The sequence below is a fragment of the Phyllobates terribilis genome, unplaced genomic scaffold (genome assembly GCF_046119375.1).
Source record: "Phyllobates terribilis strain yellow unplaced genomic scaffold, ASM4611937v1 Scaffold_1__5_contigs__length_1240528914, whole genome shotgun sequence".
Taxonomy (NCBI): domain Eukaryota; kingdom Metazoa; phylum Chordata; class Amphibia; order Anura; family Dendrobatidae; genus Phyllobates; species Phyllobates terribilis.
Genome location: NW_027362761.1, coordinates 799,640,109 through 799,667,661, shown reverse-complemented (window position 1 = coordinate 799,667,661; position 27,553 = coordinate 799,640,109). Strand labels below are relative to the sequence as shown.

Sequence of the window (27,553 nt, the reverse complement as noted above, 5' to 3'; positions counted from 1 at the left end):
AGAGACAAGATCGTGGAGGGTCACAAGGCTGGCAAGGGGTACAAAACCCTTTCCAAGGAGTTGGGCCTACCTGTCTCCACTGTTGGGAGCATCATCCGTAAGTGGAAGGCTTATGGAACTACTGTTAGCCTTCCACGGCCTGGACAGCCTTTGAAAGTGTCCTCCCGTGCCGAGGCCAGGCTTGTCCGAAGAGTCAAGGCTAACCCAAGGACAACAAGGAAGGAGCTCCGGGAAGATCTCATGGCAGTGGGGACATTGGTTTCAGTCAATACCATAAGTAACGTACTCCACCGCAATGGTCTCCGTTCCAGACGAGCCCGTAAGGTACCTTTACTTTCAAAGCGTCATGTCAAGGCTCGTCTACAGTTTGCTCATGATCACTTGGAGGACTCTGAGACAGACTGGTTCAAGGTTCTATGGTCTGATGAGACCAAGATCGAGATCTTTGGTGCCAACCACACACGTGACGTTTGGAGACTGGATGGCACTGCATACGACCCCAAGAATACCATCCCTACAGTCAAGCATGGTGGTGGCAGCATCATGCTGTGGGGCTGTTTCTCTGCCAAGGGGCCTGGCCATCTGGTCCGCATCCATGGGAAGATGGATAGCACGGCCTACCTGGAGATTTTGGCCAAGAACCTCCGCTCCTCCATCAAGGATCTTAAGATGGGTCGTAATTTCATCTTCCAACAAGACAACGACCCAAAGCACACAGCCAAGAAAACCAAGGCCTGGTTCAAGAGGGAAAAAGTCAAGGTGTTGGAGTGGCCTAGTCAGTCTCCTGACCTTAACCCAATTGAAAACTTGTGGAAGGAGCTCAAGAATAAAGTCCACATGAGACACCCAAAGAACCTAGATAACTTGGAGAAGATCTGCATGGAGGAGTGGGCCAAGATAACTCCACAGACCTGTGCCGGCCTGAACAGGTCTTATAAAAGACGATTATTAGCTGTAATTGCAAACAAGGGTTATTCCACAAAATATTAAACATAGGGGTTGAATAATAATTGACCCACACTTTTATGTTTAAAAATTAATAAAATTCAACTGAGCAACATAACTTTTTGGTTTGTAAGATTTATGCTTCTGTTCATAAAACCTACTCTCGTTTGCAGTTTGAAGGCTCTAACTTATTTGCATCTTATCAAACCAGCTAAATCTGCAGGGGGTTGAATACTACTTGTAGGCACTGTATAGGTACAACACTATTGTTTGACTCTTACCATGAATAAAGATTATTTCTGATTATATAACACAAGAGATTAAAGTGCTTGTCCACTACTCAGACAACCCCTTCTCAATCCTTATGTTTCCCCCTTGTAAAATAATAACACTTATACTCTGAAGCAGCTCTCACTTCGTCCGGATGTATGTGATTGGTCCGAAGGCGGGGAGAGGGAATCCAGCGGTGATTGGCTGCAGGGATCGTGTGACATAGAAATGTTACGCAATCCCCTGGAGAGCCAGTGCCAACACCTCTGGAACAGCACCAGCACTGGAGTGTTATTATGTTACATAGGGATTGAGAAGGGATTGTCCGGGTAGTGAACACTTTCTTTAGGTGCCTTATTTTATCACACTCATTCTTTTCTCCTCTTGTCATTTTGGCCATAACCTGTTTTAAGATAGTAGCATATCCATTTTAAAGTGATATCTTACAATATATTTCCTTTTCTAGGTTTCTTATCCCTATTGCTTTTCAGCAGACTAACCGCCCAGTACCAGTTGTATATTCCTTAAACACTGAATTCCAGCTGTGTAATAATGAAAAGATTTTCTTGATGGACCCAACAAAGACTGAGATATCACTGGCGGAGATGGACTATAAAGGTGCTTTCTCCAAAGGTAACGTGTTATGTTTCTTTTTGCCTTTTTCCAGTTTGTATGTTAAAATTTCTTCAATTATAATAAACATGGATAAAATAAATACAGGGTGGGCCATTTATATGGATACACCTAAATAAAATGGGAATGGTTGGTGATATCAACTTCCTGTTTGTGGCACATTAGTATATGTGAGGGGGAAAACTTTTCCAGATGGGTGGTGACCATGGCGGCCATTTTTAAGTCATTTTGAAGTTGGCCGTTTTGGATCCAACTTTATTTTTTTCAATGGGAAGAGGGTCAACCCTCTTCTCCCACTCTTGACACACTGACAACACCGCAGAAGAAATGCTAGCACAGGCTTCCAGTATTGTTTCAGATGCTGCACATCTCATATCTTTACAGCATAGACAATTGCCTTCAGATGACCCCAAAGATAAAAGTCTAAGGGGGCCAGATCAGGAGACCTTGGTGGCCATTCAACTGGCCCACGACGACCAATCCACTTTCCAGGAAACTGTTCATGTAGGAATGCTCGGACCTGACACCCGTAATGTGGTGGTGCACCATCTTGTTGGAAAAACTCAGGGAACGTGCCATCTACAGTGCATAAAGATGGCAACACATCATCATGTAGCAATTTCAGATATCCAGTGGCATTGAGGTTTCCATTGATGAAGAATGGCCCCACTATCTTTGTACCCCATATACCACACCATACCATCAAGATACGAGATGTGCAGCATCTGAAACAACGGATACTAGAAGCCTGTACTAGCATTTCTTCTGCGGTGTTGCTATCAGTGTGTCAAGAGTGGGAGAAGAGGGTTGTATTGACAATCCAACACAATGGGCAGCACTTTGAACACATTTTATAAGTGGTCATAAACTTGTAAAAAACTCATGAAAGAATAAAGTTACGTTAAAACCAAGCACACCATTGTTTTTCTTACGACATTCTCAATAAGTTTGATGTGTCACATGACCCTCTTCCCATTGAAAAAATAAAGTTGGATCCAAAATGGCCGACTTCAAAATGGCCACCACCCATCTGGAAAAGTTTTCCCCCTCCCATATTCCCCTTCCTGTGCCACAAGCAGGAAGTTGATATCACCAACCATTCCCATTTAATTTAGGTGTATCCATATAAATGGCCCACCCTGTAGAAGACTGGAGAAACAAGTGGGTGTGTTTATGTGGAGACTTGCTTCTCTAAGCAGACTTGTTAGGTGGCGTATACCATGGAGAGGACAAATTGGGATAGGGATAAAGATGATGATATGATCCTTTAAAGAAAGCAGTGGCAATTTTGAAAGAAGCCGACAGTCAGAAGTCCAAGTGTTCCCTTGTGTAAAGGTATGACTATTAGTTAACAATCAATGTGCTGGTGATGGTAGGCAGAGAGGCTTTCACATGAAAGGACATGCAGATATGGATGTAGTTAGGAAAATAATATAGATAAACATGAAGTATTATAAAAGTGATTGTGTTTATGCTATTTGTATCCTGGTGAGAGCTATAATTAATGTCCCAAGTGTAAAAAAAATGTTGCAGAAGAAGCCTTCAAACGGATTCATTAGCATATGATATGCTATGGGATATGTTAGTTGTTGTTTTTTTTGTTTAAATGGTTTTTATTAAGGGAAATTTTACATAATGAGGAATAAAAACAAAAAGGGATAAAATACATAAGAATAATGAAGAAAACCAAACAATGGAAGACTATTAGCTAGAAAATGAGAAAAACAAACTATACCTTAACTTATCTAAACTAAAGGAAAAGGTAACAAAAGGGAGAGGAAAAGAGGAAGGAAAAAGGAGGAACTGAGGGGAGAGGAAAAGGGGAAGGGAAGGAAAAAAGGAAAGGGGGATGGAAAAGAGGAGAAATAATAGGGGGAGGGGTTAAATAAGGAAAGAATAAACTGGGAAGGGAGAAGGAATGAAAGGAGGGGGAGAACAAAATAGTTATCTGAGAAGTGCTTAACACGAATAATACAATGTACATTATAGTATACCTAAAACACATTTCATGTTTTAGAGAAAAAAAAATAAAGCAAAACAAACTACTGGCTAACAGTTAGGATTTATCATAAGAAAGGTAATCTACATTCGAAGGAAAGAGTATGTTCCATAGAGACCACCTCGCTTCATATTTTGGAAGAGTTTTTTAGGGCATATGTTAGTTTTTTCATAAATAAATTAATATTGAATAAATTACATGGAAGTTTTCTCTGAACATGTAAAAGACGTATAATTTTTGTGTATTTTGAGATGTCTGTTTGTCATAATTAAAGGGGATCTCTGGAAGATAAAAATGTATCCATATCGACATAACTTCATAAACTATATTGGCTTACATCCATAGTAGTACTTTCAATTGTCACAGTTTATGCTCTTCAAAAGTACTCACTGTGACAGAGATGCAGATTCCAAGGGCTCTCCCTCCCCTTTGGGACGCTGCATAGCAGATAAGGGGGTGTGGTCTGCCGCAGCCTTCTAATATAAGCCTGTCCTCTGATGATAATGCCTTCATCCATGCAATCACATATCAGTGAAAGTGGCTTGTTTTGTTAATAATGCAAGGCATCCCCTCTGACTAAGCCTGATGTCCTATATTCAGGTTTGTTATGTTTTTCCATTGTTTGTGCGCTGCTTGGGTGACTCACCCTGTAATCTATGCCTGCTTCTTCATAGCTTATCTGTGATAGTCATATCTTCTGGACATATCACAAATAAATTGTACAGCTGGCGGCTATATTCCTCCCATAGTCTATTCCCCTCATCAGCACTGCTCTCCCTCCCCCCACACTCCCAAAGTACAATTCCTGTATCACATTTGCCTCCCTTGCCTGAGGACGGGGCATGCTATGGGTATGTGCACACAAGATCTTTTAGACGCTGGCGTATCCAGCAAGTTTTTTCAAGCAGAACACTCTTCAGGAAAACGGCAACAACATTTTTATTGAAGCGCGCTTTTTTTCCTCTTTTTGCTGAAGCTTCTTTTTTTTATTATTTTAACTGAATTTTTATTGAATTTTTCAAAGATAAAATTACAGAGTGACGACATAAAGGTCAAAATATTAGCAAACAATACTACATAGTTTAACTTAATAATGTATCAGCAACAATAATTGAACTCTGCACTAAAGAGTTCACATCCTATAATTGCATTTGAACATGAACAATGACAAAACAAGACAAGACAATGACACAAAATTAAGGTGGGGGAGACGTTAGTGAACAGTTCTAATTCGACATCTACTACTAAAACTAATATTCATAACCATGTTCATTATCAGTCTTTTTGTACCCAATATGTGTCCCAAGGAGTCCAGACCAATTCAAAGCGCTTGATTGTGTTATTTATTAGAGCTATGAGGTATTCCATGCTTTGCACATCTTATATATGCATGTGTAACTCATTATTTGATGGGGGTTGAGTCAACCTCCACTTACACGCTATCAGACATCTATCAGCAGTGGTCATGTGTAGTAAAAGTTGTCAGGGTTTACAGCTGATTTGAAACTCTAGGATATTGAGTAAATAAAATTTAGGATCAACAGGTACAAGAAGACCAATGACCTTAAAAATTAGAGTGTTCACAGATAACCAAAAGCCTTGAATACCTGCACAAGACCAGAATAAGTGAGGTAAATCCCCCCAAATGTTACCACATCTCCAACAACAGTTGGGAATATTAGAGTTAAGTTTATGTAATGGGTAAGAAGTATGATCCCAAAACATAAGTAGCTTATATTGATTTTCCCTAAAGGTGAAGCATGTGGTAGTTTAGCTGTGCAACTCCGTATTCCTTGCCAAGTACTAGGCGAGACTGATTCTTTTAGAAAACTTTCTTATTTACTCATGTATGAGTGTTTCAGGTGATCGCCTATATAGCGGTTAAGTAATAACCAATATATATCCAATATAACTCCTTTAGTTGAGACATCAGCTGTACATAAGTTTTAAAAGTGGGTAGGTTGAGAAACTTTGAAGGAAGAAAAGAAAGTATACATATAGTGCCGAATTACATATATCAATAATAAGAGTTTAAGGGTATGCTAAAGTGAGATTGTAATGTATCAAAAGGTACTAATACCCTAGAGTGTATATAAACTACAGTGGGGAAAATACGCATTTGATACATTGCCAGTTTTGCAAGTTTTCCCACCTACAAAGAATGGAGAAGTCTGTAATTTTTATCTTAGGTACACTTCAACTGTGAGAGACAAAATCTTAAGAAAAAATGCAGAAAATCACATTTTGTATGATTTTTACATAATTAATTTGCATTTTATTGCAAGAAATAAATATTTGATACAATAGAAAAACAGAACTTAATATTTGGTACAGAAACCTTTGTTTGCAATTACAGAGGTCAGACGTTTCCTGTAGTTCCTGACCAAGTTTGCACACACTGCAGCAGGGATTTTGGCCCACTCCTCCATACAGAGATCTTCAGATCTTTCAGGTTTCCGGGCTGTCGCTGGGCAACATTGAGTTTCAGCTCCCTCCAAAGGTTTTCTATTGGTTTCAGGTCTGAAGACTGGCTTGGTCACTCCAGGACCTTGAAATGTTTCTTACAGAACCACTCCTTAGTTGCCCTGGCTGTGTGTTTCAGGTCATTGTCATGCTGGAAGACCCAGCCATGACCCATCTTCAGTGCTCTTACTGAGGGAAAAGGAGGTTGTTGGCCAAAATCTTGCGATACATGACCCCATCCATCCTCCCTTCAATACGGTGCAATCGTCCTGTCTCCTTTGCAGAAAAGCACCCCCATGTTTCCCTCACCATGCTTCATGGTTGGGACGGTGTTATTGGGGTTTGTACTCGGCCTTCTTCTTCCTTCAAACACAGTGAGTGGAATTGATACCAAAAAGTTCTATTTTGGTCTCATCTGTCCAAATGACTTTCTCTCTGGATCATCCAGGTGGTCATTGGCGAACTTCAAATGGGCCTGGACATGTGCTTGTGTGTGAGCAGGGGGACCTTACGTGCCCTACAGGATTTTAATCCATGACGACGTAGTGTGTTACTAACGGTGATGTTTGAGACTGTAGTCCCAGCTCTCTTAAGGTCATTGACCAGGTCCTCCCATGTAGTTCTGGGCTGATTCCTGACCTTTCTCAGAATCATCCTTACCCCACAAGGCGAGATCTTTCATGGAGCCCCAGACCGAGGAAGATTGCCAGTCATGTCAATTGTTAGAATGTTTCTTACATTTTCTAATAATTGTGCCAACAGTTGTTGCCTTCTCACCAAGCTGCTTGCCTATTGTCCCGTAGCCCATCCCAGCCTTGTGCAGGTCTACAATTTTGTCCTTGGTGTCCTTAGACAGCTCTTTGGTTTTAGTCATGGTGGAGAGGTTGGAGTGTGATTGATTGAGTGTGTGGACAGGTGTCTTTTATACTGGTAACGAGTTCAAACAGGTTGAATTAATACAGGTAATGAGTGTAGAGTAGGAGGGCTTCTTAAAGAAAAACTAACAGGTCTGTGAGAGCTAGAATTCTTGCAGGTTGGTAGGTGATCAAATACTTATTTCATACAATAAAATGCAATATAATTGTTTAAAAATCATACCATGTGATTTTCTGTTTTTTATTTTTAGATTCTGTCTCTCACTGTTGAAGTGTACCTATGGTACAAATTACAGATCTCTCCATTGTTTGTAGGTGGGAAAACTTGCAAAATCGGCAATGTATCAAATACTTATTTTCCCCACTGTATATCTGCAAAACCAAAAAGTTGCTTATTAAACCACAGTCTGGTGAAGCTGTGTTTCAAACTATCAAGTATTGCACAATTAAATAGGAGCGAGGTTATTGCGGAGTGCTCAGCGTTTTGTTTTTTACTTCTATGCATAACACAGTGATTGGCTTCCAAGTGGAACCACCTGAAGAGTGGTCAGGTCAGTGCTTTTAACCACTTGCTATTTTTAAGGCATGGAGCTGTTAAATGAAGCTCCAATAAATTGAATAGGTGCACAGCAAGTTGTTTTGACATTGAAGTACAAATGTACATTCTTTTTAGCATTTCTTAATCACTTTTTCAGGTAGGTTACAAAGCGGATTTGGCTGAAAAAGACGCTATGTTCACATACCAAAAACTGCTGGATTTATATGTCAAAGTGATGGCTGTCACAGATAAAGCTGTGTAGAAGCAAGCATAGATCACAGAGGGTGTCACCCAGGCAGAGCACAATGGACAGAATGAAACTACAAACCAAAAAATAAGACAGAAATTGGTCAGTGTGGTGTGGCTTAATTTAGAAGCTAGTAGCAAGCCACAACCCTTGAAGTGTGACTAAGTGTCTCAGAAAAGAGGTGGAGCATTCGCTGCTACGTCTCAGTCAGTTATTAGTTCTAAATAGCATATACTGTGAAAGTTGAAAACACTACTATGGATGTGAGCCTTTATAGTTTATAAAGTTATGTCAATATGAATATATTTTTAAATCCCTTGAGTACCCCTTTAAAATGCCAGCATAATGGGGAGTAGAATTCATCTTACTGTATGTAGAGAAATTCAGAGTGCACACACTGGGTGTAAACGAGGTGCTGGTAGAACGGGAGTGGGATCCCAGGATGCAGTAGAAGATATTCACCGCACACTCAAAATAGATGCAGAAGTATGAAGTTTATTCAAGAATTGCAGGCCGATAAATTCTATAGTGCTTTGTAGGGATTCAGGCTCTCTGGTAGGCAAAAGGCATTAAGCCTTAGGTAGTGTTCACACAGGCAATGCAGTTTTGGCCCAAACACATGCAGTTTTTATTGCTTTCCACAGGTTGCTCAGCACCAAAACAAACCCATAAACCTAAATCCTTAACCTTGTCCAGGCGCTAACTAAATAGAACACACCCTGGTTACTCATACACGTCTGAGCTAGCCCCAGCTCTGTCAAACAAAGCAGTTATTGTCCATAGCAACTACTGATACTTGCAGTTCTCTACACACTGACTGTGCAGACTCTTCTGGCTGGTCTCTCTCATGAGATCCAAGACACATCCAGTCTGGTCAGCTTACCTGAGCTGACTGACTTAAATGAACACCTATCCTGTTAATATGTAGAGCTAGCCAGATGCACTAATCAAAGCCTGCAGAGAAAAGATTTAACCCTAGCCTACCTGTCATTGCTACATGTTCTCCCCCTCTGCCCAAATCCGAGGGCTGGCCACCATCTGCTAACTCACCGTACATACAGGGGGTCACTTTACCAAAACTGACAGTGGGAGAGCGTGGCCAGTTCTGAATTGCCTTCTCTCAGACTACCTCCAGGTGGGCCTCAGGAATTCTACAGGGCTTTAAATTGACTCAAACAGGAAGCTCATGTTTGATGACATGAGTGTGACCTAGTATCTCCAAGTACCTGCCTCTATTTTTGGGTACCATGTTGTCTTTGGGAAGGTGACTAATTTTCTGCTGCTTTGACATCCGGAAGGATGACTTCTGACTGGGCCAACCAGCAGGGGGTTTTGAGGTGGTCTCTACACTTTCAGGGTTTTAGTAGGTTGCCATAATATATGGGAAAGACCTTTCTTTTTCCTGGTCGATGTACTATATAGTTGACCTCTCCCACTTTTTCAATCACCATATAGGGCCTCTGCCCCTAGGCAAGGAACTTGTTCTCCTCTGTGTGCACTAACACAAGTACCCGATCCTCAGGCTTAAATTGTCTTACTTGAGCCAACCAATTATATCAGCCTGGAATTTTCCTCTTGGGCTTTGAGGAGGCTCTCTTTTACCTGTCCCTTCACTTTGGTCCTATGGCCCAACCGATCATTATGCCTGGCCCCTTGCGGAAACCGATTATCAGCTCCCAGGGAACCCCATTTAACACATTTATATATTCCAGAGTACCTTTTACTGTTAAGTTCCTGAGCTGGGCAGTTCCATAGTTGTCCTAGGACTCCTCCAGGTCAGGGACATTGGCTTTAGAGGATGCTTCCTCATCTTCCTTTTTAACCAGTACAGTGAACGGAAATTCACCATTTACATCATGTGACTTTGTTAATAGCCAACTCCTGGCTGCATATTGGACTACTGGGTGCTACAGCTTTAGCCCATAAGATCCAGAACAAATGAAAATTTCAACTGATACCAGTAGCATGCAAAAAGTCCTTGACCACTCCCACTTGGTGGGACACGTTACCATAGTCTGTGTGTACGTCTTTCTGTGCCATGGGATAGTTCTTGGTCTCTTCATGGATACAACTTACCCCCACCCCTTTCCCAGGGACTAGCACATGCGGAAGTGTGGCCCTTACCAAGGTCACAAACTCCCTGAGTCCAGTAGTCCCGTCAATTGGACACCGTTCAGTCACTTGGCATTCATTAGGTCCCTCAGCAAGATGAGAAACAGCAGGGAGGGTAGGCGAAGTAGGAGTCGCGCCGACCTACGCTGCAGTGCATTGGCTCTGAGGTCAAGGGATAAACGGCTGATATATGACGCGGGACTCAACACTTCAAACAGATAATGGTATGAGATGTAAACTTTGAACCCGGCTCTGACCCCTTCTGGGTCTTTGTGCGCTCCTCAGACGTGGCCTTGGGCCCCTTCTTTTGGGTCTCCCAGAAATGTGACCTTAGGCTCCCTTTATTGCGCAGGGAGTTCTCCATGGCCAAGTATCTTTCCACGAGGTTAACAAAGTCATCTCCATTTTGGCGATCTCCTTTGGCAACCCAGCTTTGCACAGATTTTGGTAGTTCATGGATAAATCGATTCACCACCACTTTTTCCACCATCTGTGCTGGAGAGCAGGTCTTGAGTTGCAGCTATTTTTGCACCAGTTGTAACAGGTGAAACATCTGGGACCGGGGAAGCTTGTCCCTTTGGTAGCACCAGAGGTGCAGCCGTTGCTCTCAGACTGCCAAGATGATGCCCAAACGTCCCATAATCTCCACCTTCAACTTATCGTACTTTTTGGCATCCTGCAGGGCAAGGTCGTAGTATGATTTCTGCGGTTCACCCATTAGGTATGGAGCTAGGAACTCTGCCCATTGCTTAGGGGGCAGTTTCTCTTTGTCTGCCACTGTCTCAAATACAGCCAGGAAAGCCTTGACGTCATCTTCTGCAAGGGCTCCCGTACCGTTCGCCTCACCCACCTTCACTTTGGCTGGCGGTTGATGCCATCTCCCTGGCCCAGACAATTTCTGCCAGGAGAGAAATCTGCTGATGATGCTGTGGCTGAACCTGCTGTAATTGCTGCTGATGCTGCAGTTGATGCAGCTACTGTTGTAACTGCTGCCGTAACTACTGCTACTACTGCTTTAACTCCTGCTGCTGCTGTTGAAACTGCTGGATCAGGAGTTTATTAGTCTCCTGTGGGGTCAGCTTCTGCTACAAATGTAGATTGGCCTGGACCAGTTACTTACCGTATTTTTCGGACTATGAGACGCACTGGACCATAAGACACACCTAGGTTTTAGAGGAGGAAAATAGGAAAAAAAATGTAAGCAAAAAATGTAGTCATGATGCACTGTTAAGTGGGAGGGGGTCTGCTCCTGACACTGGTATAGGGGTAATATCCCCCAATTCTGTTAATATCCTCCATCCTAGTATATATGGCCCTTCCTTCCTCTTATACGTGGCCCATCCTGGTATGCATGGCATCCCTCATCCCCATCCTCATATGCATGGCACTCCAATCCACCATCCTGATATGCATAGCACCCCAATGCACCATCCTGGTATGCATGGCACCCCTCATCCCCATCCTGGTATGCATGGCATCCCCTGATCCCCATGCATGGCACCCCCTGATCCCCATCATGGCACCCTTCATCCTGGTTGCATGACACCCCTCATCCTGGTATGCATGGCACCCCTCATCCAAGTATGCATGGCCCCCCTCATCCTGGTTTGCATGGCATCCCTCGTTCCTCTTCCTGGTATGCATGGCACCCCTCATACATTGCTTTTCAACCCTGCTTCCACAGAATTTAAAAAAAAATTAAACTCACGAAATAAGCCTGGACAGAAATGATGGTACTCTTAACTTAATATTTTGTTGAACAACCTTTTGAGGCAATCACTGCAATCAAACGATTCCTGTAATTGTCAATGAGACTTCTTCACCTTTCGACAGGTATTTTGGCCCTCTCCTCATGAGCAAACTGCTCCAGTTGTCTCGTGTTTGAAGGTTGCCTTTTCCAGACGGAATGTTTCAGCTCTTTCCAAAGATGCTCAATAGGATTTAGGTCAGGGCTCATAGAAGGCTACTTCAGAATAATCCAATGTTTGTTTTCCTCTTTGCCATTCTTGGGTGTTTTTAGCTGTGTTTTTGGGTTATTATCCTGTTGCAAGACCCATGACCTGCGACTGAGACCAAGCTTTCTGACACTGGGCAGCACATTTCTCTCTAGAATCCCTTGATAGTCTTGAGATTTCATTGTACCCTGCACAGATCCAAGACACCCTGTGTCAGATGCAGCAAAGCAGCCCCAGAACATAACAGAGCCTCCTCCATGTTTCACAGTAGGGACAGTGTTCTTTTCTTGATATGCTTCATTTTTCCTTCTGTGAACATAGAGCTGATGTGCCTTGCCAAAAACTTCCATTTTTTGTCTCATCTGTCCATAGGACATTCTCCCAGAAGCTTTGTGGCTTGTCAACATGTAGTTTGGCAAATTCCAGTCTGGCTTTTTTATGATTTTTTTTCAACAATGGTGTTCTCCTTGGTCGTGTCCCATGAAGTCCACTTTGGATCAAATAACGACGGATGGTGCGATCTGACACTGATGTTCCTTGAGCTTGAAGTTCACTTTTAATCTCTTTAGAAGTTATCCTGGGCTCTTTTTATAGCATTCGTGTTATCCGTCTCTTGATTTTTCATCAATTTTCCTCCTGCGGCCACTTCCAGGGAGGTTGGCTACAGTCCCATGGATCTTAAATTTCTGAATAATATGTGCAACTGTAGTCATAGGAACATCAAGCTGCTTGGAGATGGTCTTATAACCTTTACCTTTAACATGCTTGTCTATAATTTTCTTTCTAATCTCCTGATACAACTCTTTCCTTTGCTTCCTCTGGTCCATGTTGAGTGTGGTACTCACCATGTCACCAAACAGCACAGTGAGTATCTGTAACCCTATATACAGGCCTACTGACTGATTACAAGATTGTAGACACCTGTGATGCTAATTAGTGGACACAACTTGATTTAACATGTCCCTTTTGTCACATTATTTTCAGGGGTACCATCATTTTTGTCCAGGCCTATTTCATGAGTTTCATTTTTTTTTTTTTAATTCTGTGGAAGCAGGGTTGAAAAGCAATGACTGACTTTCATTTGTTCATTTTCATAGATTTTTAATTTATTATTACTTTTGTCAGATTCAAGTTATTTCTGTGACCATTTTAGGTTTTTCTTTCTTACATTAAACGAGGGGTACCAACAAGTTTAACCACGTGTGTATATGCATTCGGACTATAAGATGCACCCCCCACTTTCCTCCTAAATTTTGAAGGAAAAAAGTGCGTCTTATAGTCCGAAAAATACGGTAATATGCTTAGCTCCTCCATGCTTTTAGACTGTGTTTGCAATGTTATAGCTGCCTTTTACCCAGGACATTCAATCTTTACACTGCAATCACCTGTGCTCTCTGGGACTTCACACTTGCATTTCATCCACCAATTGTAGGGATTCATTCTCTCTGGTAGGCAATAGGCATTAAGCCTTAGGTTGCATTCACACAGGCAATGCAGTTTTAGTCCAAACACATGCAGTTTTTATTGCTTTTCACAGGTTGCACAGCACCAAAACAAACTCATAAACATAAGTCCGAAAGATGACTTCAGCACCATTCAACTAAAACAATTGATAAATACACAAGTCCTCTCCTTCTGTGAGCATAGACTGTATCAATATAGGAATTACAATGGTGCTCAGCTTAAAAGCAATATATCGTTCATGTTAAGTAATAGAAAATGCGGCACTCACACTGTAAGTGCCACTTTTTCTATTATTTAACATGAGTCATAAACATAAATCCCTAGCCATGTCCCGGCGCTAACTAAACAGAACAGAACCTGGCTACTCATATATGGCTGAGCTAGCCCCTGCACAGTAAAAAAACAAAACAGTTATTGTCCATAGCAACCATTGATACTTGCGGTTCTCTGCACATGGCCTCTGAAGTCTCTTCTCAGAGAGAGATTCTAACTGGTCTCTCTCTATAGCTCCAAGACACATCCAGTCTGGTCAGCTTCCCTGAGCTGATTGATTTAGATGAACACCTAGCATGTTTATATGCAAAGCTAGCCAGGTGCACTAATCAAAGCCTGCAGACCTAGGATTTAACCCTAGCCTAGCCTACCTGGTATTGGTACGTGCTCTTTGAATGCGACCGTGGTTTGTGACGTTTCGATTTATCAAAATCTTTTTCAAACTGTCGGCATGGAGAGACACATAAGTCCTGGATTCGCTTATAGGGCGCTGAACAGCACCCTGTAAGCCAATCCAGGACTTTTGTGTCTCTCCAGTCCATAGCGACAGTTTGAAAAAGATTTTGATAAATCGAAATGTCACAAACCACGGTCGCAATCAAGGAGCACTATCGAATTTATCTGCTTGTATCTCTTGAATAAGCTTCATACTTCTGCATCTATTTTCAGTGTTCATTTAAACCCTGCAGAGAGCATGTTAAGAGAGAAGAGAGCAGTCCTTGTAATTGCCTTGATATTATTTGTGTCACTATTTTCTAATTAAATTTGAGCAGAAATATTAATTAGTATGATTACACTATTGTAGGATTTAGATTAGCTTTGGGAATGATAATCAGGTTTATTGAAAGCATCTTTTAATATAGTATCAGAATTCAGTGTGGATTAATGGTGTAAATTTAAAGGGCTAGATAACTACTTGGACAACCCCTTCTTAAATAAAACAATGCCCAATGTAAAATAAAAACAGCATATACTCGCCTCATAAACTGGTGCAGTTTCAGCAATGTTCACGCTGTGTCTGCAGGCGCTTGCATCATCACATTGTTAAATCATGTGAGTACTGTAGGCCCTGAGTGATAGGTGGCAGCAATCACATGACATAACAATGCCACTGGCAGACACAACAAGGACATTGCCAAAACAGCAAAATCTTTTTACTTTACATGGGGCTTGGTTTCATTTATAGGGTAACTGTCGTTTTAATTTTTATTTAATACATCAATAGTACACATGAAAATAAGTAACTTTGTGATATATCTTATCAGAGAAATCTGCTTCTTTCTCTGCCAGGACTGATCTGTCATTCTCAAAATTCTCAATTCTGAGGTAAAATCTAAATTCAATGAAGACAGATTGTTACATTACTGAGATAGGAGATGACAGCTGCTACTGATATGAGTATATGTAAAAAGGAGGGATGAGGTGTTAGGCTATGTGCCGACGTAGCAGATTTGATGCAGAGCGTTTTTGCCTATCTCTGACAGAAAAAATGCATGCAGATTTACATGCGTTTTTTCTGCCAGAGAGGAGCTTTTTTACATGCGTTTTTTCAAGCACTTTTCCAAGCGATTTTGAGCATCACTTGGAGAGTGCTTGACAAGTTGATCACACAATATAAATCCATGCAACCGGCATGGATGTATAATGTGTGAACAACTTAGATGCTTTAAATGCAGCATCTATAGTAAAAAAAAAGAATTAAAACGTTAAAAATAAAAAAAACCTGTATATTCACCTCTCCGGCGGCCCCCGGTCTGCTCTCCGGTCTCCTCCAGTCTGCTCCCTGCCGCGTCTTCTCTCTTCAGCGTCCCGCAGTGTACTGTCAGGACCTGCGGAGACGTCAGTCAGCTGATGGTCACGCGACCATCACCTGACCGCCGACGTCAGGTCCTGACAGTACACTGCGGGACGCTGAAGAGAGAAGAAGCGGCCGGGAGCAGACCACAGGAGACCGGGGGCCGCCGGAGAGGTGAATATACAGGTTTTGTTTATTTTTAACTTTATTTCTTTTTTTCACCGCGTGGTAGCCGGGATGAAGAGGAGTTGTAGTCTCCGGCGCTATTTTAGTGAAGACAAATATGAAGAGTGTCTTCGACAAAATTGACAGCGTGGTATGCGCATGCGCGTACTTTGGCGCCATTTTGTTGAATACACTCTGCACATTTGTATTCATTCAAATTAAACCGTATATCGCGCTATGCGGATATGAGGAGCATGGACCAGGGTGAGGGGGAGCATATACCAGGATGGGGAAGCATATACCAGGATGGGGGGGAAGCATAGACCAGGATGGGGGAGCATATACCAGGATGGGGGGAAGCATGGACCAGGATGGGGGAGCATATACTAAGATGAGGGGAAGCAAGGACCAGGATGGGGGAGCATATACCAGGATGGGGGAGCATATACCAGGACGGGGGCGCATATACCAGGATGGGGGACCAAGATGGGGGGGGAGCATGGACCAGGATGGGGTAGCATATACCAAGATGGGGGGGGAAGCATGGACCAGGATGGGGGAGCATATACCAGGATGGGGAAGCGTATACCAGGATGGGGAACCAGGATGGGAGAGCATATACCAGAACGGGGGCGCATATACCAGGATGGCAGAGCATATACCAGGATGGGGGGAAGCATGGACCAGGATGGGTGAGCATATACCAGGATGGGGGGGAAGCATGGATCAGGATGGGGGAGCATATATCAGGATGGGGGAGCATATACCAGGATGGGGGACCAGGATGCGGGAGCATATACCAGGATAGGGGGGGAGCATGGACCAGGATGGGTGAGCATATACCTGGATGGGGGAGCATATACCAGGATGGGGGAGCATATACCAGGATAGGGGGGGGAAGCATGGACCAGGATGGGTGAGCATATACCAGGATGGGGGACCAGGATGGGAGAGCATATACCAGGATAGGGGGGGAAGCATGGACCAGGATGGGTGAGCATATACCAGGATGGGGGACCAGGATGGGTGAGCATATACCAGGATGGGGGGGGAGCATGGACCAGGATGGGTGAGCATATACCAGAATGGGGGAGCATATACCAGGATGGGGGGGGGCATGGACCAGGATGGGTGAGCATATACCAGGATGGGGAAGCATATACCAGGATGGGGGACCAAGATGGGGGGGAGCATGGACCAGGATGGGGTACCATATACCAAGATGGGGGGAAGCATGGACCAGGATGGGGGAGCATATACCAGGATGGGGGAGTATATACCAGGATGGGGGACCAGGATGGGGGAGCATATACCAGGATAGGGGGGGAAGCATGGGCCAGGATGGGTGAGTATATACCAGGATGGGTGAGCATATACCAGGATGGGGGACCAGGATGGGGAAGCATATACCAGGATGGGGGGGGAGCATGGACCAGGATGGGTGAGCATATACCAGGATGGGGAAGCATATACCAGGATGGGGGACCAAGATGGGGGGGAAGCATGGACCAGGATGGGGTAGCATATACCAAGATGGGGGGGAAGCATGGACCAGGATGGGGGAGCATATACCAGGATGGGGGAGCATATACCAGGATGGGGGAGCATATACCAGGATGGGGAACCAGGATGGGAGAGCATATACCAGAACAGGGGCGCATATACCAGGATGGTGGAGCATATACCAGGATGGGGGACCAGGATGGGGGGAAGCATGGACCACAATGGGGGAGCATATACCAGGATATGGGGGAGCATATACCAGGATGGGGGACCAGGATGGGGGAGCATATACCAGGATAGGGGGGGTGAGCATATACCAGGATGGGGGACCAGGATGGGGGAGCATATACCAGGATAGGGGGGAAAAGCATGGACCAGGATGGGTGAGCATATACCAGGATAGGGGGGGGGGAGCATGGACCAGGATGGGTGAGCATATACCAGGATGGGGGAGCATATACCAGGATGGGGGACCAGGATGGGGGAGCATATACCAGGGTGGGGGGGAAGCATATACCAGCATGGGGGAGCATATACCAGGATGGGGGAGCATATACCAATAAAAAAGCTCGCCACCCGGGCGTACAACGGGTTCAATAGCTAGTACGATATACTGTGAAACAGACATCAGATGTTATATACTATACACATTGTTATATCCCATCTGATGTCTGTACCACAGTATACAATACACTAATCTGTATACTGGATGACATTTTATGTACAGAGATATACACTGTCCTGATCACACCTGGACCTGCCTACAGGACCTCACATATCATATATGGAGCAGTATAGTATGTGATGTCCTGTAGGTTCAGGGTTGATCAGTCAGTGTATGATCTTGTCTGCTGATGCCTGTGGTCGCTCTGCTGGGGCTCAGTGTGATTTATTGCAGGACATTTTCCTGCAGATCTGGTGACGCTGGAGTCGATGACCTGGCACTGACAGCACGACCTGATGTGCAGCAAAGGTCAGACTCTGGCAATAAATCATACAGAGCCCCAGCAGAGCGGCCGCCGACCTGACACTAAGGGATCCATGTGAACTCATCAGGAGGGGAGCAGCATCCTGCAGCCCCCTCCTTACTCCAGACATCCTGCCCTGGGCCCGACCTCGCATTTGCTATTTACCGCCATCCACTGCTGCACGAGCTCCTCTCCGGCAGGATGATGCAGCTCCAGGCGCCGCTGTGTGACGCCAGTCCTGGAGACGCAGCACGCAGCGTGCAGTGCAGGGGGCGTGTCTGCCTCCCTGTGATGTAGCCGGCCGGCATCTAAAAGGTACAGTGCAGTCCCCCTGCCTCTGCAGAAAACATTATAATGAGGGCGATCTGGCCATGGACCCCAAGGAGCCACGGGCCCCGGGCGGTAGCCCAGATCGTCCTCATTATAATCCGCCTATGCATGTGCGGGCTTATACTGTATCTAGGGAGCTATGTGGGGGCTCATACTGTATATAGTGGGATGTCAGTATACTTAATTCTGCTCAATATTAAGTCATATAGTTAATATATTTAGTTTATTATTTTGTTAATATTATTAATATTGAGCAGAATTAATTTCAGCCTATTGGTTTGGCTTCCACAACAGTCATGGTCTCTCATGTGGCCCCTCAAGGAAATTAATCTCCCACCGCTGCTCTACTATATATAGCGCTATGTTATGTATAGGGCTGTGTACATAATGGAAAAAAATTTCCATAATTTTCCATCTACAGATGTGACCAAAGCATCTGTGTGTTAGTCACATGACCTATCACATGATCTATCAAAGGGGATCATGTGACATGTCACGTGATACATCGGGTACCTGTGGGGGGGGCCCACACCTTTTAAACTGCCCGGGGCCCTGGCTACTCTTAATCCACCCCTGCAGATATCAATAATCTAACAATAATGTGTACCCCCAAATGCATACGGATGTGATGGAAAATAGGGAATTATATTCAAATAGTATAACAGTACATAGTGTAAAGAATCCCCAATATATATAAAAAATGCATAAGTGGATGGAGGGGTCTAGTTTCCAAAATGGGGTCCGTTGTGGGGGGTTTCCACTGTTTAGGCACATCAGGGGCTCCCCAAACGCAACATGGCGTCCGCTAATTATTTAAGCAAATTTTACATTCAAAAAGTTAAATGGCACTCCTTCCCTTACGAACCCTGCAGTGTGCCCAAACAGTGATTTTCCCCCACATATGGGGTATCAGTGTGCTCAGGAGGAATTGCACAACAAATTTTGGGGTTAATTTTTTCATGATACCCTTGAAAAAATAAAAAAATTGGGGTCTAAAGTAACATTTTTGTGAAAAAAAGTTAAATGTTCATTTTTTTCTTCCACGTTCCAAAAATTCCTGTGAAGCACCTGAAGGGTTAATAAACTTCTTGAATATGGTTTTGAGCACCTTGAGGGGTGCAGTTTTTAGAATGGTGTCACTTTTGGGTATTTTCTGTCATAAAGGCCCCTCAAAGTCACTTCAAATGTGATGTGGTCCCTAAAAAAATGGTTTTGTAAATTTTGTTATAAAAATGAGAAATCGCTGATCAACTTTTAACCCTTATAGCTCCCTAATAAAAAAAATGTTGGTTCCAAAATTGTACTGATGTAAAGTAGACATGTGGGAAGTGTTATTTATTAACTATTTTGTGTGACATACAGGTGCATCTCACTAAATTAGAATATCATCAAAAAGTTAATTTATTTCAGTTCTTTAATACAAAAGGTGAAACTCATATATTATAGAGTCATTACAAACAGAGTGAACTATTTCAAGTGTTTATTTCTGTTAATGTTGATGATTATGGCTTACAGCCAATGAAAACACAAAAGTCATTATCTCAGTAAATTAAAATAACAAAAAACACCTGCAAAGGCTTCCTAAGCATTTAAAAATGTCCTTTAGTCTGTTTCAGTAGGCTTCACAATCATGGGGAAGACTGCTGACTTGACAGATGTCCAGAAGGCAATCATTGACACACTCCACAAGGTCCAAGAGTTCCAATTTTCATTTGGAAATCAAGGTCCCAGAGTCTAGAGGAAGAGTGGAGAGGCCACAATCCAAGCTGCTTGAGGTCTAGTATGAAGTTTCCACAATCAGTGATGGTTTGGGGAGCCATGTCATCTGCTGGTGTAGGTCCACTGTGTTTTATCAAGACCAAAGTCAGTGCAGCCGTCTACCAGGAAATTTTAGAGCACTTCATGCTTCCCTCTGACGACAAGCTTTTTGGAGATGGAAATTTCATTCTCCAGCAGGACTTGGCACCTGTCCACACTGCCAAAAGTACCAATACCTGGTTTAAAAACAACAGTATCACTGTGCTTGATTGGCCAGCAAACTCGCCTGACCTTAACCCCATAGAGAATCTATGGGGTATTGTCAAGAGAAAGATGAGAGACACCAGACCCAACAATGCAGACGAGCTGAAGGCTGCTATCAAAGCAACCTGGGCTTCCATAACACCTCAGCAATGCCACAGGCTGATCGCCTCCATGCCACACCGCATTGATGCAGTAATTGATGCAAAAGGAGCCCTGACCAAGTATTGAGTGCATTTACTTGACGTACATTTCAGTAGGCCAACATTTCGGATTTTAAAAACATTTTTCAAGCTGTTGTTGTTTTGTGTTTTCATTGGCTGTAAGCCATAATCATCAACATTAACAGAAATAAACACTTGAAATAGATCACTCTGTTTGTAATGACTCTATATAATATATGAGTTTCACTTTTTGTTTTGAAGAACTGAAATAAATTAACTTTTTGTTGATATTCTAATTTAGTGAGATGCACCTGTATCTCTCTGATTTAAGGGCATGGAAATTCAAAGTTTGAAAATTGCAAAGTTTTCGCCACATTTCCGTTTTTTTCACAAATAAACGAAAGACATATCGAAGAAATTCTACCACCATCATGAAGTACAATATGTCACAATATGTCACGAAAAAACAATCTCAGAATCAGGGGGATCCGTTGAAGCGTTCCAGAGTAATTACCTCATAAAGTGACAGTGGTCAGAATTGTAAAAATTGGCCTGGTCATTAACGTGCAAACCACCCTGGGGGGTAAAGGGGTTAAGAAGGGATTGTCCAAGTAGTGAACGAAGAACTGACTTAAGCATCTCTAGTAACGGTAGCTACTGATCTGTATCTTCTGAATGTGTTATTTTTTATTCTTACTAGATTGCTCTACAGATCATTACATTTCCAGTAAGCTTTTTAAATGTGTCAGTACAAGTTCATTATATTGTTAAAGTCACATGACCACCACCTTCTAAGTATCCAATCTTTTCGTAGGCCAAACACTGTATGGAAGAGTACTTTGGAATCCAGACCAGAACCTGAATTCAGCATATAAACTCCAGCTGGAGAAAGTGTATCTCTGCACAGGAAAGGATGGATATGTTCCTTTTTTCGATCCCACTGGAACTATTTATAATGAGGGGCCTCAATATGGTTGTATTCAGCCTAATAAGAACCTAAAGCATCGGTTTCTGCTTTTGGTAAGCTTATTTCAGTGTCACGTCGTATTGAAGATTAGGGTAATACCGTAATTTACCCAACAATTCTAGACTCTTCAAAAATATGCCTCCTTTTCTATAGGCTTTGTGTAAGTGTCTATTGGAGCACACGCTCTTCTTTTCACAGAAGACACCAGATTTCTGACACAAATCAAATTAGTAAATGTTGGCCATTATACTGCTCTGTGCTATGACAGTGGGTAATTTACAAAGGAACGTGAGGTACGTCTGTTAAGGGGAATGTGTCATCAGAAAATGACTTACTGTTTAAATAAGGTTTTTTACTTTCAATGGATTTTTTTGGCACTGGTTTGTTTTCAGAAGGAATAGAAGAAAATATGGCACTCCCCAAACGGTATAAAATATTCTTCCTTTATTCAAAAAAAAGTGCATATCCATGAGAGTGTCTTTTTTTACTTCTATGCATAATATTGTGACTGACCTCCAACTGGTAGCCACGTGAAGAATGGTTAGCTCACTTCTGTTAACCACTTTTTGGTGTCAAACCAGGCAACAGCCGTTTCGCATCCAAACACGCTTCCTCTGGCTTCTTCCTGGTCCTTTTTTGAATAAAGGAAGAATATTTTATACAGTTTTGTGAGTGTCATGTTTTCTTTTATTCCTTCTGGATTCTATTTGTGTCACTAAGTTACTGAGCACCACTGTGACTGATATCTCCTCAGCCCCGGCTCATCTTTTTGGCTGCTGAATGCTATAGTGTGCAGTGCTGAGCTCTGTATTATTTTTTATGTTTTTTTCTTTTCAATATATCAAAATTGTTCTAAAAAAAAAATGTAGAAATTTTGCAGTTTTCACACTGGCCACTATTCTAGACACCAACTTCCAGTTTATTTGTTTTTTTTCCTAACTCATATTCTATCTTTTATATTGAAGCATCTAATGACTGTATAAAAAGGTCATTGTGAAGAAAGTAGAGGCAGGGAAACTGTGACATCGCCTATGGTGAATGGTGTATCCAGTGTTATCTACTGTGTCCAGAGGTGTTATCTGTCCAGTCATTGTACTCTTTCATCTGATGATGAGAATGCCAAAAAGTCTTCAGTAAAAAAAAAAACTGAACAAAAAAAAACTTTCCTCTACAACTTTATTCATATGATTTGGACAGATACATTGAATGTGACTTTTACCAGATGTCAAATTTTTGGGGTTTCTGGAGGAGTTTTCAATTTGTCACATTTTTAAGACTTTTTAAGATTTGTTTAACTTTTGTTGCTACAAAATTGCAAAAACTTTAAAGAAAATAAAGATAATTTTTTACTATCATGAACCACGTGCACGATTTTGAAGAATTTGGAGCAAAAACATCAGTGAATACCAAAAGACAGAAAAAAATGGACTACAAATAAGAAGCCGGACACCAAGGGCTAGTATAACAATTGCAAAATTTCAAATTTTTGTTATACAGGTTGTGGTGTGAAAACATTTCCAACTTTTTTTTTTTTTTTAAATACATTGAGCTCAAAAAGTGCAGCTATTAAACAATGCATGTCAGAGCACCAAGAGGACTAGGCTTGTTGTACCATATCCCCCAAAGAGAAGACAAAACGTTGTCATATATTTTTCCGCATAAATCACTCCTCTTAGGAATACATTAATTTACATCTATTTTCTGCAAAAAAAATCAGTGAAATCCAAAACCTCTGGAATTTTCTTGCAGAACGTAATACTGCCACCTTCTGGAATAAAGCAGACACTGTCTTAAATGACGTGGATTTGTTCATAGCCGGTTTGAAAAAAAGTTTTTCCATTTATCATCCAAAACCTGTCAACTGCATTTCTGAAGGAAAAAACAATCATTTCCATGAGGGAAAACTGTGGTATCATATATGTTTATTTCCAGGTTTTTTTGCAGTACCTTACATGTTCTAAACACGTTCTCTTGCTTTTCTATGGACTCTGCAGGACCGAAACCAACCGGAAGTAACTGATAAATTCTTCCATGATGTTCCATTTGATGCGGCCTTTGCAGCAGAGTCATCAGATTTTCATGCCATGAGCAGCCTGCCTGGAGTGGATGGCTTTACCATGAAGGTTGATGCCCTCTACAAGGTTAGTTCCATTAATACATCATCTTCTTCTGTTCAGTTACATGACCTATGCTGTACTTTACATTCACATTCTGTAATCTATGGCATATTAACAAATTTTAATTAAAAAAACAAAAGATAAGCATTTAGATTATGACACTTGGCAAGAATTCTCTGATTCTCATATATAAACTGTTTTGTTTGGTCTCCTTAAGGTTGAAACTGGGCACCAGTGGTACCTTCAAGTTATTTACATCATTGGTCCAGAGGCAATGGCAGGACCTAGAGTTCAGAGATCCGTTGCCTACCAACTGAGGCGTGCTCGCAGGGACCTGGTTGACAAGAACGGCAGGCTTACTCTGGATGATTCTTTGATTTATGACAATGAAGGAGACCAGGTTAAGAATGGAACTAACATGAAGACTTTAAACTTGGAAATGGAAAGTGCTGCAACTGCGGCATCTCAGACGGGGGCTTCCATTGGAAGTGCCTTTGCAGCCATTATGCTACTTATGCTTGTTCTCCTATCTGTGTGCCTTATAACACAGAAGTGCAGGAGAAATAGAAAGAAGAAGCCACCTAGAGATGCTGCTGAGGAATATCCACTGAACACCAAGGTGGATGCTTCAAGGAAAAACTTAAACAGGATGGAAAAGAACTGTAACAAGCAGCATTGCACTGTCAGAAACATCAACCTGCTGAATGACAGCAAAGATGACTATGAGGTTAAAAGCGTTCGGATTAAGCAAATGAACCTTGAAGTCAAAGTTCATAATAACCTACATGATGGAACAGAAGTTTGATAACATGTTGGCACATACAAAGTATATTTTGATTGAAAAAAAAATTCTCCAATTTTATAATTTGTAATGAAGAAAGGAGCACCAGTATTTTTCTAAGTTGAAAGAAAAGGGAACGAAAATGAATGATAGACAGATGTGCAGTACGTACTGTAACTCACAACTGAGCTACCTCGCTACGCCCACACGTGTGTGAGATAAAAGGGGCTGAAATACATGGCAAATGTTTGGTTTGTCCATTTGCCTGCAAGAATGCACTGCACATACTTCAACCACTGCCACCAAAGGCGAAAGCTAGATGTTTTATTATACTTTATATTAGCTTTACATGCACTGTATTCGTGTTGGAACAATCAGTCAAATCACTGCAGATATTAGTTTGTCATATTTTTTTTTATTTCGTGTCCTTATTCTGTTCCTTAAAGTCACCTTTTCATATTTAAATTTTTTATTTTAATCTACTGTATGTTAGACACAAAAATCTTCAAGATTATAGTGCTGAGTCCACTGTTGGTATACCTGGGAAAGATTGATTTCCACTTTGTGCACAATATTACTTACTCAATGGAGGAACATTAATATACTGTATTAGGAGAAAAAAAACATTTCTTCAAACAAACAAAAATAACTTTGCCTCTTGTATTCCACCACTATGAAACCTGAATATACCTTAGGACCTGTTTATACAGCGTTCACGTACAAGTGCTGTCCAAGTGTAAATCAGGAAACTGACTCGTTAAAGTCACTGGACTAATCCATGTGTAACAAAGTCGTAGCATGCACTACTTTGGTCTGATTCGCCGACTATTCTTCCCCCATTCCACGTCAGTGGGTCAGGGACAATTGGAACGCCCTCAGTCACAACACTGATTCAGCTCGTATGGGAAATCAAAACTCTCCACTATTCACTATTTTACATGGTTTATCTTAATACAGCTTTGCGGGTTATTTTTGTCTCTCACATAGTATATAAAGTTTAGCATTGATGGTAAAGAAAGTGGTTAGAAGGTTTTAAATTGGAATGACAGGGATGTGATTGTGAAGAGTTAAAGGGAACCTGTCATCTGATTCATGCTACCTAAACCATGAGCAGCATGAATCGGAGCCTGGCTGCACAATTGCAGCCAGGTATATCTTTCTCTAAAACACTCCAGCATTTGAGAGAAAGTAAACTTTAAAGATCCGGGGGGGAGACGAGACTAGTCCAGCGGCACCCCAGCCTGACTTCCCTTGGCACCACTGCAGGTGATTGACAGGTGTCTCCCACATGTACATAGGGAGAGACATGTCAATTACCTGTAGCATCACTGGGATGAGTCAGCCAGAGAAGAGACTCGTCCGGCCTACAGTTTGACAGCATGAATCAGATGACAGGTTCCCTTTAAAGGATATGGCTATGTTCACATGTCCAGTAGTGGTCAGTTAAAACGGATCTAGCAGCAATACATTGTCAAAAAAATTGTGCAAACACAACTTCTTAGTCCATTTTTAAATAACTGATCTCTGCTGGATCCATTTTTTTAACATTGAAGTCTGTGGAAAATGGATCCATTAATCAGCCATTCTTTTTCTTTCATTTGTAACAGATCTGTTTTTTGCTTACTGGATCCAGTGATCAAAAAACTGATCCGTTACTGGATCCAGTAAGCAAAAAATCTGTTACAAATGAAAGAAAAATGGATGGCTGATTAACGGATCCGTTTTCCATAGATTTGAATGTTAAAAAAAACAGATCCAGCAGAGATCAGTTATTTAAAAACAGACTAAAAAGTTATGTCTGCACAACTTTTTTGCCAACGGATTGCTACTGGATCCATTCTAACTGCTCACTACTGGACATGTGAACATAGCCTAAAAAGAAATGATCAGTTTTAAAGAGGTTGTCCACTACTTATAAATTGTAGCCTATTCGTAGGATAGGCTATCAATGTCTGATCAGCCGGGGTCCAACAACCGGCAGCCCCGCCGATCAGCTGTGATCAGTGTCGGCGGCGGACGCCGCTGGCCGGAAGTACTTATTTGCTGAGCTTGGCCGTCTACTTGTAGTGGCCGCTGCGGAGTACTACACATCCGCCTCCTATTAAATTAAGTGGGAGGCGGACGTGTAGTACCCCGCGGTGGCCACTAGAACTAGACGGCCAAGCTCAGCAAGTAAGTACTTCTGTCCGGCGATTCGTCTGACCTGCGATTCGTAGCCTTTGTGTTAGTTTATAGTTTGAACCTTTAAAGGAAATTATTTGTAACATCACAGTATGGGAAACAAGTAATGCAAAGGCTTAGTATCCCAAAAATCTTCAAATTATCAATGCATTGTCCTGATATACAATTGTAATCTGACTATGCATAAGGCGCCTTTCAGACATCAGTGTTTTGAGTACGTGTGGTGTCCATTTCCATACGTACTGGAGACACTGACACACATAAACCCATCCAAATGAATGAATGTGCACAGTGATGACACACGGATGACATCCATGTGTCATCAGTGTGACACCTACCGGCGCCTGGCAATCAGCGGTACAGTTAGCACTGTTCCTAAGCGCCGGGTGCTGAACGCTGCCCTCATCATTGTCCCCTGCCGGTGCTGCGATCAGCACGAGTAAGGGACAATGATGAAAGTAGTATTCTGCTCCCGCTGTGTCCTGGTGTAAAAATAAGAATAAAATAAAAAAATTCATATACTCACCTGTCCGAAAGTGTCCCCACTGTAATCCGTGCGACCGCTCACGCCGAGGAGCCGGAGAGAATGACTCGATGCAGCGAGAGAGAGCGGTCAGCGGTCAGATGGAATACAGCGAGGGACTCCTTCGGACAGGTGAGTATAAGAATTTTTTTATTTTATTCTTATTTTTACACCAGGACACAGCGGGAGCAAAATACTACTTTCATTGTCCCTTGCTCGCGCTGACCGCAGCACCGGCAGGGGACAATGATGAGGGCAGCATTAAG

At 42.4% G+C, this 27,553-nt stretch overlaps 1 protein-coding gene across 1 annotated transcript in view; it reads left to right on the top strand.

Annotated features, from left to right (window-relative positions):
* The window catches only part of FRAS1 (Fraser extracellular matrix complex subunit 1), a 626,357-nt gene extending 600,295 nt beyond the window's left edge, over positions 1-26,062 (top strand). The window contains exons 71-74 of the mRNA XM_073637084.1: positions 1,682-1,848; positions 21,533-21,738; positions 23,680-23,826; positions 24,020-26,062. Of these exons, the coding sequence (XP_073493185.1) occupies positions 1,682-1,848; positions 21,533-21,738; positions 23,680-23,826; positions 24,020-24,607 (1,108 nt within the window). The 3' untranslated portion in view covers positions 24,608-26,062. The remainder of the gene's footprint in view (positions 1-1,681; positions 1,849-21,532; positions 21,739-23,679; positions 23,827-24,019) is intronic.
* Positions 26,063-27,553: the final 1,491 nt, after the last annotated feature.